Here is a 17,929-nt window from a genome sequence, read left to right as displayed (position 1 = left end):
AGCTGGATTTCCCAGGATAGAGTGCTGGAAAGGAGAGGGCTGTACAGAGAAAGAACTCTGGAGACCACCAGAGGGTGGTCTTGAGCATTTGGCAGAACATTCATCAGCACATTCATGTGAGGAAACTGCTCAAGGCCAGAGAAAGAACTACCCAAGAAGATTAGAGGTAATAGTTCCCTGAGCTCACACAGCATTGGGCTGTTCTCACTAGCCAAACTGGAAAACATCATAATTCATAGGTTTATTGGTTAGAGTACACAGAATTGTCTTGGGTCCATAGTGGAGAATCATTAGCCTTAGATCAAATACTTCTCTGATCCTGCCTCACAAAAAAAAAAAAAGATCCAAAAGGACAAAACTATTTTCAAGTGTCTTCACAGTATCAGAGAGCAAAGCTCAAGAATATTTATAGGAATACAAAAATATTCAGCACCCAACAAGGTAAAATCACAATATCTAGTCTCTAATCAAAGATTATTAGGCATGTACAGAGGCAAGAAACCATGACCCATAGTGAGGAGAAAAATCAATTGAAACCAAGAAAGAACTGAAACAGGTGTTATAATTAGCATCGAAAGACAGTGAAACAGTTAAAACTGTATTTCATATGATCAAAGTTAAGTAGAGACAAAAATATTAAAGAGGTAGAAATCAAACTTCTAAAGATGAAAATTATAAATTCTGGGATGAAAAACACTGGATGGGATATCAGGAGATTAGACATTGCAGAAGAAAATATTAATAAACTTAATAGAACTATCCAAAATGAAAGACAAATAGGAAAAAGAATCAAATATAATGAAAAGAGCATTAATGAGTTGTGGAAAAACTTCAAATGGACTAATATATGTATAATTGGAATCCCAAAGAAGGCAGGAAAAGGAAAAATATTTGAAGAAATAATGCTGAAATTTTTTCAGATTTGCAGATCCCTTGCACTGGAGTTACTAGCCAGTGCAGTAAGGCAAACAAACAAACAACCCCAAAAAATGGCGTCTAGATTGTGGATGGGAGGAAGAAATAAAGCTGTGTTTATTTTCAAGTGACATGATCTTCTATGTGGAAAATATGGTATCTGTAAAAAAGCTGCTAATAAGTGAGTTTAGCAGTGTTACAGGATATAAGATCAATATACAAAAATCAATTATTTGGAAACAATGTTAAAACTAGATCCTCAAACACCAAAATAAATTTCAGATACATTGAAGAATTAAATTTAAAAATGGAAGCATAAGAAAAAGGGATTACTCAAATGATCTGTAAGTATATCAGGAAAAAGTATAAAAGCATTGAAAAAATTTACCAGAAACAAGTCACAGATAACCAGACAAAATTTTATGGTGTCTGTGTGCTTAAATAATCCTTATGAATTGAAAGACAAGCAACAAACCAGGAAAATATTTGCAACAAATCAGACAGTTATATCCCTAATAACCTGGGATCCTCTAAGAACAGTGCTTGAGACAAATGTGACATCTGATTGATTATTTGGGAATGTAATCCCAGGCAGCAAGTATAAATAAAGGTGGTTATTAATGAAACGGGGAGGAAGGAAAAACCAATGCAAGGATATGTTATCATGTTGGTGATCATTATAAGTGGCTGGAGCTCAACTTTGCTTGGAACTTGCATGTGAACTTAGGAAATGCGTTTTAGAAATGTCCAACCTAAAGAGTAAAAGAGGAAAATAGTTATCAGCCCCCTTACTTGACTGATAAATATTGGCCCCATGGTCATTAGCCTTTGTTTCTCATTAGCTCAAGCTCACTAGAAATGTGCAGTACTCAACTAAACATTCTGTTTGTGGTGCCAGAGAATCCTCAGACAGGAAGCAAGAAATATGAGGCATCAGTTAAGACCAGGTGCTGCCAGCTGCACCAATATGAAGCCACTAAAGGCTGTCTATAACTGTTGGCTACAGCAGTGGCTCAAGTAAAAGGTGGGGCCAAAAGAATTTTGAAATGAAGCACAGGAAGATCAAATTGAGTCCATTCTTGAGCCCCTCGGTGTACTTATACCTACTATTAAGTCTAGTCTATCAAAGAGTCCCTTCCAAGAAGATAGTCAGCTACAGTTTCTACAAGGACGTTATTCAAGAGGGTTAGTGAAACAAACTATTTTTCTTATTATTTGAGCAAGCGTTGAAGCTATAATTGATATTTGTTTTCTCCTTCCTCTTTAGCCCATTCTAGATATGCCTAACTCTTAGCCAGCTCTTCAGCTAGTCCTCTTTGCTGGCTTCTAGGGTGACCTAGCTCTCTGTCTCTGCTTTTAGTTGTCTTACTTTTGTTACCATATTGATGCTGTGATGGCAACTGGTCTTAGAAGAGCTAAGCAGTATCCCAGTGAATTCCCTCCTCCTCACCTCCACTGTATGGTACCAACCTGAGGTCATTTATCTCCATCAATGTAGTAACCCCCCCCCTTTTTTTTTCCCACTAGCTCACTGGCATGAAGAGCACAAAGAGACCAGGATGAATTGTAGATTCAAGTTCCCTGGATCCCTATCTTGAGTGGGAAGTGTTTCCCCCTGAGATCCAAGACCTCTAATCTAAAAGAACCTAAAGTTGGGAAACACAGATAGATCATTGGCATGGGGCCAATTATACCATAACCCCTTAGATATAGCCATTGATTCAACACATTTATCTTGGAAAACAACATCCAGCATTACAACGTGTTGTTCTCAATTCTTTTATCCTATAAGCGTGGCTACTTCCAGGTGGTACAAAATATACTGGGACTACAGGATGCCCCCAGAAAAGTGCCTGTTTTTACACCTCCTTCGAAAAGTAAAATTAGTCCCTGATCTGATGCCATGCTGTATAGGCTACTATGATTACAGATTGAGTATTCTGTAAATCCCCAAATTGTGGTTCTGGCTGAATTAGTGAGCAGGGAAGTTAAATCCATTTCCAGAATGGATACCGAGTTTGATAAGGATGAATCACTGCAGGCCTCCATGGTAGTAAGGGTCAGATGTAATCGACCAGTCACAAGTGACCAGTGCAAAGAATGTTGCTGTGATGAGGGCTCAGCCTCCGTCTCTGCTGTTGGCAGTTTGGCATCTAGTAGTGGCAAGAGCCAGATTAGCTTTGATGAGGAACAGCCAATGAATGCTATTGGACCCATTCATAGCTTCAGTCCTTGCCAACACAACCAATTTATATCCCATTTCATTAGTTGAGAAGAAATCTAAATGACATCCACGATTGAGTCATCTTATCCAATTGTTTGATGAGTGCCTTATCTGAAGTGGATGCTCTCTAGTGGTATTAAAAGATCCACATACTGCACCCACCCCTATGGATCTATTAACATGTGACTTTCTTGTTTCTGAATTTCCAGTCATGCCTCTCACCAGCCTCTTTCCCATCAGCCAAGCCATTTGTCACTGCCCAAGTGTCTCTTTATATCCATTCTCAAGCTATTCCTCCCACAAACCTCTCCCTATTCAAAGTTAAGGACTAAAGGTACTGCTTGAAGCTCTGTCGACTTGGGAGAATATTCCTTCATTATGTCCCTTTTGGCCAGCCATGAGTAGGGCTGTAGTGTGACATCTCCATTTTCAGCATTAAGGTGACCCGTGTATAAACCCAGACTTGAGTGTTTAATAGTTCTGTCAATTGGTGGGGCCTAGATATAGTTGAGAGAGTCTTACTCTTACGACTCCATGGTTCTGATAATAATTCCCTCATAACGGTTATTTCCAGTTGCATATTTCCTTAATATCCATGGTTTGGTCATCAGTTTGTACTAAGCAGACCAGGAGTTGCTTTTCAGTGTATGTAGCTCCCTGCTGCAGAAGGCATAATCTTATTCCAGAATCTTAAGGTTCTGTGCTTGACTCTACTTTTGGGTTACTAAAGACTCCCCATGACATCCTTATCCCCAAGAGATACCTCTAGCAACATCAGGTATGCTAGGATATGTGGCTCAAGTGGAAGGGCAACTTCCAGAATTGTAGTTTAATCCTATTGCTGAGCCCTTTTTTTCTCTGGCCCCCACTAAAAACTGACAGCCTGGGCCAAGATAAAATAACAGGTCAGATTTACTCTTCACCTGAAATGACTGTAAAACTATACAAGAGATAGAAACAATTGTTTTAAAGACACTGGACATCAGGCAGGGGATGAAAGATTGTGATCCCTGAGAGATGGAAGACACACAAGGTGAGCCCTGTGATTCCCCCCAGCTTACTGCTTTGAGAGAATTTCCAGGCTCTCACAAAGAGAAGAAAGATTCAAGCAGAACCTGGAGGATTCCTGAGTTGAAGGCATGAGAGTTTGGAGAGATCAAGGCAGCTGGATTTCCCAGGATAGAGTGCTGGAAAGGAGAGGGCTGTACAGAGAAAGAACTCTGGAGACCACCAGAGGGTGGTCTTGAGCATTTGGCAGAACATTCATCAGCACATTCATGTGAGGAAACTGCTCAAGGCCAGAGAAAGAACTACCCAAGAAGATTAGAGGTAATAGTTCCCTGAGCTCACACAGCATTGGGCTGTTCTCACTAGCCAAACTGGAAAACATCATAATTCATAGGTTTATTGGTTAGAGTACACAGAATTGTCTTGGGTCCATAGTGGAGAATCATTAGCCTTAGATCAAATACTTCTCTGATCCTGCCTCACAAAAAAAAAAAAAGATCCAAAAGGACAAAACTATTTTCAAGTGTCTTCACAGTATCAGAGAGCAAAGCTCAAGAATATTTATAGGAATACAAAAATATTCAGCACCCAACAAGGTAAAATCACAATATCTAGTCTCTAATCAAAGATTATTAGGCATGTACAGAGGCAAGAAACCATGACCCATAGTGAGGAGAAAAATCAATTGAAACCAAGAAAGAACTGAAACAGGTGTTATAATTAGCATCGAAAGACAGTGAAACAGTTAAAACTGTATTTCATATGATCAAAGTTAAGTAGAGACAAAAATATTAAAGAGGTAGAAATCAAACTTCTAAAGATGAAAATTATAAATTCTGGGATGAAAAACACTGGATGGGATATCAGGAGATTAGACATTGCAGAAGAAAATATTAATAAACTTAATAGAACTATCCAAAATGAAAGACAAATAGGAAAAAGAATCAAATATAATGAAAAGAGCATTAATGAGTTGTGGAAAAACTTCAAATGGACTAATATATGTATAATTGGAATCCCAAAGAAGGCAGGAAAAGGAAAAATATTTGAAGAAATAATGCTGAAATTTTTTCAGATTTGCAGATCCCTTGCACTGGAGTTACTAGCCAGTGCAGTAAGGCAAACAAACAAACAACCCCAAAAAATGGCGTCTAGATTGTGGATGGGAGGAAGAAATAAAGCTGTGTTTATTTTCAAGTGACATGATCTTCTATGTGGAAAATATGGTATCTGTAAAAAAGCTGCTAATAAGTGAGTTTAGCAGTGTTACAGGATATAAGATCAATATACAAAAATCAATTATATTTCTGACAAAATTCTGAAAATTATGCACTAGTTAAAAGTGGATGGACTATTGTCACCTCATTCCAAGCTGAAGTAACCAACATTGACTTCCCAGGCTTATATGGTATGCACCTGTGCTATCTTATTTGATTTAGATCTCTAATACTAACGTGGTGTGGCCTCATGTTTATTATTGCTCCTACGGAGTTGTGTATTATTTATATTATTTCTGGCCTTAGGTTGACTGCCTTCTTCAACTCTGTGTGGTCATAGGAGATATGGTTGTTTCTGGAGAATCTATGAAGCACATTTAGTACTAGGCTTTTTATAGTTCTTAATTGGAAATGATTTAGATTTAGATAATTAATCCTTTTTGGCTCTTTTCTCTAGGGATCATTGTGGAATCTAAGTGAAGAACTTCAGTGAGAAAAACTAAATACTCTATAACACAATTCATTGTTGACAAATAATTCCAGATGAGACAAGTGGGAGCTTTTTAAATTTATGTTTATAATTCACTTGTGCTTATGTTGTGTTATGTAATAGAGTAGATTGGGTCATTTTTCCATTATGTCTTTGTATGGATAGTTTTGATTATGTAGGAATTAACATTTACCTCATACTTTAATCCTTGAGATAATGGTCTCTGATTTTTTATATCTGTATAGAATCTGGCATTATGAAGAATTAAGTAAACAGGATGCAATAAAATATTTTTAACCCTAAAAAAATCAATGTGTTTTATCCAAGAGTTTCTTTATTTCCATTCTTACTGACTTGAGAGAGCATTTATTCCTAACAATAGATTTGACAGACTGGTTCCAGTCATGTGTCCATGCTTCACTAAATATGGATTTCACATTTTTTTGCTCCTGATTTGATAAGGAAAAGTAGGAATAAGTGAAGAGGGAATGAAAACACAAACATGGTTTGTGTTAGGGAAAATCACATAAACCAGAATCCCAGGAGAAGAATCTTAGGCACATTTCAACATTAACTCTTAAATCTTTGTATTGGCTTTTATAACTATTAATGAAGATAAAGTTTAAATGTTGTTATTCATGGTATGATGTCAGTAAATTGGTTTTGGAAACTTAACATGTAGTTGGTTCCTGGGTGGCTTATAAATCCCCAGATTTATGTTCCTGAAACAACTGCTGCAGATTCTGTAGACTCTTAGCCCATCCCCACAAGGACCTTCTCAATTTAATATAAATTTTGAAATAAACAAAATACAGATTAAATAACTTTTGCACATATAGTATACTTATCAGCTTCCATCTTTACCATACTGTTTTCTTTAACTTCATACTGATTACTTCCACTTTGAAAGAACTAAAAACATAACCATCAGTTTGCCTAATGCCTACGACCTATTAGTGAACTGTACACACTTTCAAAATTGCACATATATCTCTTTCTTAACAAATTTCAGTCTGGATTTTTCATTTCATTATTTTGCTTGAGGTAAAAGCTAGCTAGAGACTCATCCTACTTGGAATTGTTATTTTTTAAAATTTCATATAGGAAATTTATAAAGGTAAATTGAAAACATATTTATCATCTCATTCCAAAAAAGAGAATTGAGGCAGTTCCAGGAAGGATGTAAATGGCTTACAGTTATTTTTTCTTTAACCCTTTTTTCACTTTAAGGATAAGAATGGGCTTTGGGCCAAAATATAAAAGCGTATTGTAGAACTTGGTTGTTTATTTTTATGCAAAATAGATACTTTTATACCAGTATAAAATTACATTTGTGGAGAATAGTCTTATCCGAAGTGGCATAAAATGGATGTTGACACCCCACCCCACCCCATCGAAAGAAGGAAATCTAACATCTAATTTTAGTGAATATGAAAATTCTTATGAATTGAATTATGTTCCCTGACCATAGGAAAAGTACAAATTTTCTCCTATATACTGAAGATGTGGTTTTATTACTGTCATATGTATATTTAGTGATAGTATCTAACTGTCGTGGGAAAGAACAACAGTCATGATTCTAAAACTAGATAGTATTTTGTCAGACATTTTCTAAAATATCAGTGTTTCATGTTCAGGAAAACTCCTTATACCAGGTTAATTTGTCCTAGTTTTTGGGGATTCTGTCACCTAATAATATTTAGTGGTTTACTGGTGGACACCAGTGCTGGAGCCACTGCCTCAATTGGCACTCCATGCTCACACTGCTTCCGGGACAACTTAACCTTATTTATATAATTATTATTGACTGTTGCACAGTGTTCCTCTGTGTCCCCGCCAGTGCTGCTGTCAGGTGCGTTTCCCCTTAAGCCTTGCTCCTGGGCATCACCCAGCCCCAGGTTAAGAAATCCAGAGTGTATGTGTCAAATTGACCATGCTGTGTCTCATACCTGTGTGAGACACAGAGGGAGGGGTTTGGGAATATCCATATGTGATCTTTTTGGCATTTAATTTGAGATAAGCTTTTCTCCACCAAGATTCATAGAGAATTCTCCAAATACAGGGAAGTGGTTCAGATCCTAGGCAGACAAAAAACGTCAAATATCTGCTCCAAACACTTGTTCATGGGCTGAGATGGACCTGATGCTGCTTCCTAGAGAAATTCTGGGGTAGTTCCAGTGGCCCATTTAGAGTTCCTATTCATGACGAAGGTATTCTCCTGCTTAGTAGAAATGAATGTTTAAACCTTTGGTTTTGTTGGGATTTTGTGTTTGATTTTCTTTGCCATTCCTGATAATAAACTGGCCCTGGAAAACAGTCTGTTAGTCGAGTGGAATTCTGCTTTGGTACAGTGAATGCAAACATTCCTCGCTGTGTTGGTTTGAAATAGGAACAGGCATTTTCTATATTTTAGCAGCATATGGTGCTAAGATTTTAGCATACTTTCTTATAAAGAGCCAGGAAACTTCTTCTGCTTAAAATGTGTGTTTATAAACAATAGACTTACAATGAATATTCCCATCTGTTAGGTGAACATAATTTGTATAGGAATTCCTGTAATAGGTGGAGGATTGTGCAACCTTTTTTGTATATTTTTTCCCTGGTGAGACATTAGACTAAAGAGAAGGTACAAAACAGCATATGCTTAATATTCAATTTTGTATCTGTTTCTCCCTGTCATTTGAAAGCAGTGCTTTTTTTTGTGCATTAGTATGTAGGATTACTATACAAATTATAAAAATTTAAGATCTATTTAGATATTGCATGAAAGCAGAAGAATGTATAATAATTATATAAATATGGTTAAGTTGCAATCATAAAACTCTTTGTAGTTTTTCAAGTATGTACTGCAATGACTTGTGCTATTTCTTTTCTTAAACTTTTTTTGACTTTGTTTTAACCTAATCTCAAAACTCCCCTCTGTTGTAATCACAGTATATAACAATGAAAGCTGCTCATCCTTCTAGTCTTGATTTGTAATTTAAATACAAGGCATTGACTCTTTGTGTTCAATTTGATATTATTCTGATTGTATTCATTAATTAGTTTTGTTTGAGGTGAATCATTTCTCAATATAGAATAAAAATTTAACATTAAAACTCGGCAATATTTTTTCTTTTCAAATATTTTATTAATTGTGCCATAAGATCTCAAGAAGATTATCAGAGGGAAGAACGTACTTGGATTAATGTATGCTTATTGTTGAATTACTTCTATTATCCAAATGTTTTATTCACTTAAAAATTATGCCTATCAATTCCTTTTTCAGGTTGACTAATTAGACATACTTGATGAAATAATCTCAGAAATAAATTGCTCGTGTAGTTAGCATCTTGGTCAGGGAAGGATCGCGTAGGTATGAGGTTACCAAAAATAAAATATTTGTTGAGCACCTACTAGGTAAGATGCCAGTGCTGTTCTAGATATAACCATTAACACTTCTTTTTGGTAATTGGCAGGTATATCATTCCATCTCTACAGAAGCTTGATGCTGGGTTTTACCGCTGTGTGGTGCGGAACAGAATGGGAGCACTGCTGCAAAGAAAATCGGAAGTCCAAGTGGCATGTAGGTGTATGGGAAAGAGATCACCACGTGGGTCTGTGGGGCAATCAAATCACTGTTAACCATTGTAGGAGTTGAAATTTTATCTTTGATTCTATTTAGAGTAGAATAATTGCTCAACTTGGTGAGAGACAAGTATGCAGCTAGTGTGGCTGGTCAAGAGAGGGGGCTGATGAGGCAAATGCTACTTTTTTTTCAGTTGAAAAGACTAGGGATCTGACCAGGCACTGGGGAGGATAAAACAAATGAATAAGGATTCCTTCTGTTTTATGAATTGGCTGCTCTTAGCATGTAAGATGCTTGGATTCAAAATGCTTTTAAAATAAAAAGTTAAACCCATTTAGGTTAAAGTTCATCAATTCATTATCAGTTCTTTCTAATGATGGTTTAGAAATCCTTTTACTGCACTACAGAAAAGTATATGAATAGTAAACATCACAGATGATATTAATGTTATAGTGATTTATTCTTTTTTGAGCGGATCCATTTTGGAGAATGAAACTTTCCAAAGTAGCCAAAGGAGATATCAAAATGCAGGGAGCTTGAATTTTAGTGTAATCTTCAGGAGAAATGAGAGTGAACTTGGCCTATGCAAAGCTTTTAGTCTTTTTTCTAATCCAAAATCTAGGAAGGGTAGGATTTATCTAAAATGGAAGTCTGCTTTGTTATGTTTTAATTCTACTAACAAAATATTTCTTTGTTTAAAAGTAAGCAAAAACTTATAAAATTTTAAATTATATTTTAATATGTCATTATAGACTTTAGAGAACATTAAAGGGCTCTTAAATTTGGCTGTGCTGTTCAGTGATGATAGTATTTCCTCATTTGTTAATTTTGATTCCAGTTAAAGCTTGTAGCTTTCTGTGTTATTATATAAAATAATATCTAGTCTACTATTCTACAGTAAGTCTAATGACTGAGTGAGGTGCCGATGGTACACATGTTTAATTGTTACATCAAATCATTTTTCTCAATTGTGGTGATGAAGTCACTCAGCTAAATCTGTCTGCAGAAAAATCCAGAACTTTTGTTCAGTCGAATAATTGAAATCATAATTAATAAATAAAGAATGCAGATCAATACCCAAACCATATCTGAATAAGAGCTTCAAAGTTATTAAATTCTATTTTGTAAAATTGAGTTTTGAGCTTTTACTTGATTAATTATTTATATCCTTGTTTTATCGTTTAGCTCTTAGATTTTTTCTTTTTTTCTCCTTTGATAATAGATTTCATTTTATTTTAAAATAACCATTAATATTTTTCTAATCTGTTTCACTGGTTTCATCTTTTCCCTCAAATTTTATATACTGTCACATAGAAAATTTCTTTTCAATCAAAAAGCCGTTGATAATAGAGCTCTTCTATGGACTATTTCAAACTTATATACATTTAAATAAAATATTATATTTGGCCATATCTGTTTGTATACACATTTATCTGTCTCTAACCATAAGGTGGAAATTTTTTGAAAAATTTCAGATGTTACTAACTTTAAAATTAGCCATTTATGCACACATTTTGTTGGTGGTATTTTCTTCCTGTGACCCTATTTTCGAAATATTTCTAAGAGTAGAGACTAGAATAAAACTCAGTTGCCTAGAATTAAGTCAACAGTATGGGAGTGGGAGAACTCTTGGTGAACTTCAATGGTTAGCAAATATTGCTCCCAAAAGATCTGTGAGGGAGACAGTCGCCTCAGAAATGAAAGGCAGAAGAGACTGAGCAGGGCACGGGCCAGCGCTGGGGCAGACCTAGCTTGACAGAGTTGGTAGCTTGAGAATGTGTAGAAGCCTTTTGTTATAGTTTCTGTGAAAACTGCTTCGTGTGGCACTAAGATGGTTTTCAACAACTCATTTCAATATGACAGTGAGTTGGAAACACTCGTTATATTGTTGCAATGAGGCAGACCATGTGGCTCTGCTGGTTGACACACTCACTGCTTGGGTCCTTCGGAGGCACCTGGCTTTGCCTCCTGCTTCACTCACAACAGGATCTGCACTCGCCAGTGCTGCCCTGTAGTCTCACTTGTTTTGTTATTAAGTATAGCATGTTGGTAACGTATACTTATTTCTATCTCTGATCTCTCCTCCCCACAAAAAAGTTTTTCAGAACTGAGAAGGGTTCATTTTTCTCTGCAGATATGGGAAATTTCATGGATACAGACCAGAGGAAAACGGTTTCTCAAGGACATGCAGCGATTCTAAACTTACTGCCCATCACCAGCTGCCCCAGGCCTCAAGTGACTTGGTTTAGAGAAGGGCACAAGATTATTCCAAGCAACAGAATGTAAGTTGCTCCAAATGTTAAAGCTTCAAATACAATTAATGACACTTGCAGGCACCATTTACATAGTAAGTGTTCCAGTTGGGGTTACCAATGATTTGGAAAGAATAACCTAGTCTAGTAGTCCTACCCTAATCTTTAATAAACAACTATTTTAAGACTGGTTTGGATATTTTTAGACAGTGTAAGTAAATAGCCATGTGAAGTTATTATTCAGTATGTTGCATGCCCTAAAACTAAAGCAACCCTTACCTATTCTTTGTAGTCCCTTTTTTTTTTTTTTTTGGAATGCACTTTTAAAGATGTCATTGTATATCCCTAAGTTGTGTTTAGCTCCAAGTACTGATTTAATGAGTGCTGGTATTTACTTACAGAGCTGTGGGGTTTTTCCTCCTTCTTTTTATTGAGCCATGTTTGATGCTCCTTTCTCTGACAATAAAACAGTAATTACTGCTTATTTCTCTTTATCCTTTTATCCTACCGTGACAGTTTTATTTCCCTTCATTTAATTAGTGGTTTGCCCATCTATTGCAGAATAGTTGCTTTGTGATTAGTTAAGCATTATTTCAAGGTGTTCTTGCCTATCTCACATTCAAGATATTTATCTAATGTCAGACAGGTTTTCTTCAATTGGAACTTTAAGCAATTAAAAAGAACGTTTGGTATATATTCCATAACTGGACATTTGCAATCTAATTTAAAGACAGTATTACAAAGACAGTTTCAAAGATGAACATTTCCAAAAGAATAATGAAGTACTATAAGCTTAGGCTAAAAGTCAGATATTTATGCCATCAGATGGTTGCACTCAGATAAAAATTCATGAGGGGAAAAGCTCCTGTTTTTTCCCCCATAAAGATGTGTGTAAAATAGTTTTCGGAATAGATATAAAGTGTAATTATGAAAGTAGCTGTGGGCATACACTCCCTATTTATGCTGCTTGAGCATCTATGAAAACCCTTCTCTAAGCCTCGTGTCTCTAGTCTTCCACCTTGGTATCTGAACCCTGCTTGAACCTAGACTATTCTTGAGCTTATTTCACAAATGTTTCTATTTCAGTTATTGGAAACAAGGAAAAAATTGGAATATGTATAAAAGCCATATTTTAAGATTCCAGTAAAGTACCAGTTCCTTAAAAAATGGGATAAATGCTATCCTTTTTTCTTTATTTGATTAAAAATTACTTACCTTTATATTGATTTCAGTCATAAAGATACCTCTTTTGAATTTGAGTGAAACATAGACGAAGGATCAACTTTTATGCTGGGGGAGAATTGGTACCAGTGATGGGGAAGTAGATTGAATGAGGTTTCCTGTGAAACCACTGGAGCTTTTAATTAATGCCAGTGGCAGCAAAATTCATGGTGGAAGGATTATTTTAACTTGGTAGCATATAAATATGTATTAATTCATTTGTTAACCTGTGATCTAGCTATATTTATGAGACAATGCTTGTTCAAGAAGTATGAAAGGGTATAGAATTAAATTATTCCTAATTTCTTAAGTTTTTTTTTTAACTTGCAAATGCATGCTAAAGATTGCTTAATTCCTGGTAAACTAATAAAGTAAAGATGCTGGTAGGGTTTTAACTTAGTGTAATATCTAACAAATGGTCTGCTTACAAGCGTGAAGCTATGGATAAATCTCTAATCTCAGTAAAATAATGTAGTATATACCATTTTTTAAAGAGATGAGATGAGGCTGATTATGGATATTTACATTTTGCAAGGCCCTTTAGTTTCATATTTTCCACCTCATCATCACCCCACGTTTATTAAGTACCTGCTGTGCAAGATAACATAAATCAGTATGTGTATAGTTTTCTTCACAAATTTATATATCATTCAAAGATAGTATTGCTTTTCACTTCCAAGGAAGTGCAGCTTTTGACTGAAGGCAGAAGGGAATTTCTGCATTCCTCCTACCCAGATGGTCAGTAGGCACAGGTCAGATAGCGTTAGATCTGTTGTACACCACCAAAGGTGCCATTTAAAAACTGGAACATTTGACTCAAAGTGCTTCTCATGAATTGTCACACAGGTCGAGATTCTGTACATGTTTTTAACCTCCTTACGTGAGGTCAGTTCCCTAATACAGCAAGAAAGGTGTAACTTTGTCATGTGGTGGAGAAACCTCATCTCCCCTCCCCCCGTTTTTTAAACATTATCTCACAACCTTTAAAATATGAGCTTTAGGCTTAGAATTAAATGATTTTTTTTTCCATTTTCAAGGGAAACAGTCTAATGTTTCCTAACTTGAAAAATTAGTCGAATAGCCTATTAATCTTAACAGTGGCTTTTATTTATTGAGTGCCTACTTTAAACATACCTTCTTTAATCCTCACAATTGCCTTCTGAGGCAGGTATAATTAGCTCCACTTATAGTTATCTTGGAGCAAAGATTATAGATGTTAAACAACTTACCCAAGGGCCCACAGCTGATAAATGGCAGAACTAGGATTCAAACCCAGGTCTTCTTGACTCTAAATCTCACCTTGTCTCTTGCATCAGGCTAATTCTTCTTTTCACTTTATTTGCTGAATATTTTTCATGCTTTTGATTATTTTTTCTGCACATTGATTCAGATTATTTTTTCTCCTGTTTTAGAAGACCAGCTTTTAATTTGAAATAATTTGGGTTAATTTGGGTTTGCATATAGGTGGTGAAAAGTGTCAGATATGGATATATTCTGGAAGTAAAATCAGTAGGATTTCCTGTTGTGTTGGATATGGGATGTGAGAAAAAGAGAAGCCATGGATAAAACTATGATTTTGGGCCTGAGCAACTGATAAAATGGAGTTACCATTTCTTGAAATGATTTTGGGGAAGTGATTTGGGGAGAAGTGAGTTTTGTGTATATGGGTTGGGGTTGTTAGTGGTCTCTGCCATCTGTTTTTGGTATGTTAAGTTTGAGATGCATATTAGATAGCCCAGAGGAGCCAATGATTAGATAGTTGTTTGTATCAGGCTTAAGGTCAGCAAAGAGGTCTAGGCCATCTGGATCACTGAGTGTGGCCTTTTGACTGAATCCAAATTTTACAGAACAAATCCTTTTAATAAAGGGATTTGTTCTGTGAAGTCTGGATTCAGTCTAGGGGCTACACTTGGAGATCTGGAGGGGTTACATGTGATCCTGAGGCTGTAGGTTCCCCACCCTGGCTAGTTTAAACTTGGGAGTTGGTATATTGATGGTATTCAAAACTCTTTATAAACCTACCAAATAAGTCAGTAAGCCAAGTCCAAGAGTTCCATTGTATCAGTTAAGATGCTCTTGGCTGCAGGGAACAGAGGTTGACTTTGGCTATCTTATGCAAAAAGAAAATTTATTGCAGTATGTAGAGAATTATGGGACTGAACCAATAGGAGAGGACTTGGCGGTAAACAGGGCCACTCTTGACGCCTAAGGAACATGGAGCAAATTGACAGTGTAATGGCCTCCCAAAGACATCCAGGTCCTAATTCCTGGAACTTGCGAACATGTTAGGTTATATGGCAGAGGTTGCAGAAGCAGTAAGGAATTAATACAGTACAGATGGGAAGATGGGACAAAAGGAAAAAGGCAGTCTGATGACTAGTGCAATTAAGATTTAATGTCTATCCCCTATGACTGGCACATGCCCAAATGCTGGCAGCTCCTTCTCGTAGCATCTAGCTTTCATGCTTTAACCAGTAAGAGTTGTGTCCCAGTGTCTGTGACTTACGCATTCCATTCTGGTTCTCCCAAGCTTCATCTGCTCCTCTCTGGGAGTAGAAAGGCTAAGCGTTTCTACTTTTAGAGGTAGTTCACTGGATTCGTTTTGACCACCTCAAGTACTCTTTATAATGCTTGGGATCTTAACATGTTTACTGCCATGTGAGTTGTATTTAACTCATGCTAGTGTTGAGCCTGGGGACCTCGTGAAGCATATGTAACTCAAACGTCTCTTCACCCTTGGGCGCTGTGAGAACTTTTTCAAGTTGCATATACCTCACACACAGAAAACAATAAAAAATAAATTTTTCATTAAATTAGAAAGGATCATTTTGTTTTTGAAGTTTTTTATGCTATTTTTGTAATAAAACACTCTGGCCCCAAGAAAAAAAAAGTTTATTTCTAGTGTGGTAGTCAATGTGTTAAAAACAACATCGTCTTGAGATTTATGGCTTCAGTCAAAACTCTGAGACAAGAAAAAACTTTATTCAGCATCCTGTTACTTATCTTGAGTTAATTGCTAGTATTTGTAGGTCCTGTCTACTCAAATAGTTTTCTGTATCCCCCTACCCACCTGGGGTATTGACCAAATAAAACTTCTTTATTTTTATAACTCTGTCTGGCCCGGTGGCATGCATAGCAGATATGCAGTATTGGAATGGTTGAATGAATGAATGAATGTGAAGGAAAGTCATGTAACATCTGTAAATTTTCTCAGCAGAAGAAAAAGAAAATAATAAATCTTAAGAAAAAATGTTGATGAAGCAGAAAAATATCTTGGAAGGACAAACAGTATTTTGAAAGAACTGAGAATAAGTTATATTCAGAATTTTGAATAGGTAATTATAGGTTTTATTTATGTGAGAAGTTGAAAAAATGCATGTTTATTTCTCTGATTTACCGAATCCAAACAATTTGCTATCTTTGCATATCGAAGATGAGTATAGCTTTGTCTTATGAATATAGTCTAATTTGATAATAAAATTATTCTGTGTTATTTTGATTTAGATATATTTTCTTTGTTTTTATTTCTCAAAATATGAAATGTGAATGTTGATGCCATGCAATATTTCTCTTACCTCCAGGAGGTAATTTATGTCGGTAGTTATCAGATTAGGACACGAAAACTTGTTCTGTACAATGCCATTCTTTTGCTTAATTGCAGGTTCTTGTGCTCAAATTGCATCCTGTAGCCTACCTGACAGGAATGTGTAAGCACAAGTGTTCTTGCATCTGTTTCCCTGGAATTTGAAGTTTATAGATTAAATATTTCAAACCTCCAGTCAGCTTTGCAATAGAGGACTTGCCAGGAACAATCTGGATTGTGAAGTAGGGGCAGTAGATAGCATCTCAGGTAACTTAGAAATAGTCTGACTCCTAATTGTCCATGCTTAAATACCTGAACATCCATTAACTCATTACCATCTCATTTAACTCGCTTCAAGAAGGATCTGTTTAAATTAGCACTTGCATTGGAAGTCACAACTTAATGCTTGAATGAAGTAGATCTGGTCGTAATAATATTTTTATAGTTAACTGGGCTTTCAAAATAATGTGCTTTTAAAATTTTTATATTTTATAGGCACTTCATGAATGTTTATGGAGTATGTATGAACTGAGCCATATTTGGTATAAATAAAACAGATGAGGAGATAGGCTTCTAGACTTATTTCCACCGTAACTATGACTTTGGACAAATTACTTACTCTCCCTTTGCCTCAATTTTCTCATGCCAAAGATGAGGAAGGTTTACTAAATACTTCTAAGATCCTTTCTGGTGTTAATATTCAGTGGTGCTGTTATATTAACAGAAGGGGGTGCTTGTGGCCCATTATGCTGCTCCCTCCCTCTTTCTTCCTTCATATGTTCCACGGATATTTACTGAACACATATTTAGTGGTAGACACTGCGCAGGATGCTAGGGACAGAAGGGGAATGAGGCATTAAAAATACTGCCGTCAATGAGGTGATGTTCTGATGTGGAAACAGGTAAATAGGATGCTTTCAGGCAAGGATGGATGCTGTGAAGATAGTGAATAGAGTAGGATGAGACGGAGTGCTGAGTTAGAGAAGGTTGAATGTAGTGGTTAAGAACAGCCTGTCTTTGGAGGCAACATTTTAAAAACCACTTTATTCCTATACCACAAAAGAACTCCTTCCATGCTAAAGGGGCAATTTTTAATGCATATGAAACCCATGGTAGTAGCTATACAAATCTATAAAGGTGATTAAATGTCATACATATAGACATATTTAAAAAGTGCATGTAATAACTGGGGAAATCTGAGTAGAGTCTGTGGTCTAGGTAATTGTACTAATGTCAATTTCCTTATTTTGGCAATGTACTATAGTTATGAAAGATGTTACCTTTGGGGGACGCTGGGTGATGGATACACAGTACCTCTCTGCCATATTTTTTTGGCAATTTCTTGTGAGTCTGTAATTATTTTAAATGCAAAAATTTAAAAAAAGAACATGTCAAATTGTGTTTGTTAAAAAAAAATTTATCTGGCAGTACAGTATCTGAGGTTTAATCAT

At 36.0% G+C, this 17,929-nt stretch overlaps 1 protein-coding gene across 1 annotated transcript in view; it reads left to right on the top strand.

Annotated features, from left to right (window-relative positions):
- The window catches only part of SDK1 (sidekick cell adhesion molecule 1), a 595,735-nt gene that overhangs the window by 3,981 nt on the left and 573,825 nt on the right, over positions 1-17,929 (top strand). Inside the window, exons 3-4 of the mRNA XM_012638907.1 lie at positions 9,313-9,419; positions 11,557-11,704. Of these exons, the coding sequence (XP_012494361.1) occupies positions 9,313-9,419; positions 11,557-11,704 (255 nt within the window). The remainder of the gene's footprint in view (positions 1-9,312; positions 9,420-11,556; positions 11,705-17,929) is intronic.

Source organism: Propithecus coquereli, unplaced genomic scaffold (assembly GCF_000956105.1).
Source record: "Propithecus coquereli isolate 6110/MARCELLA unplaced genomic scaffold, Pcoq_1.0 Scaffold137, whole genome shotgun sequence".
NCBI classification, from domain to species: Eukaryota; Metazoa; Chordata; class Mammalia; order Primates; family Indriidae; genus Propithecus; species Propithecus coquereli.
This window is presented reverse-complemented; position numbering and strand designations above follow the sequence as displayed.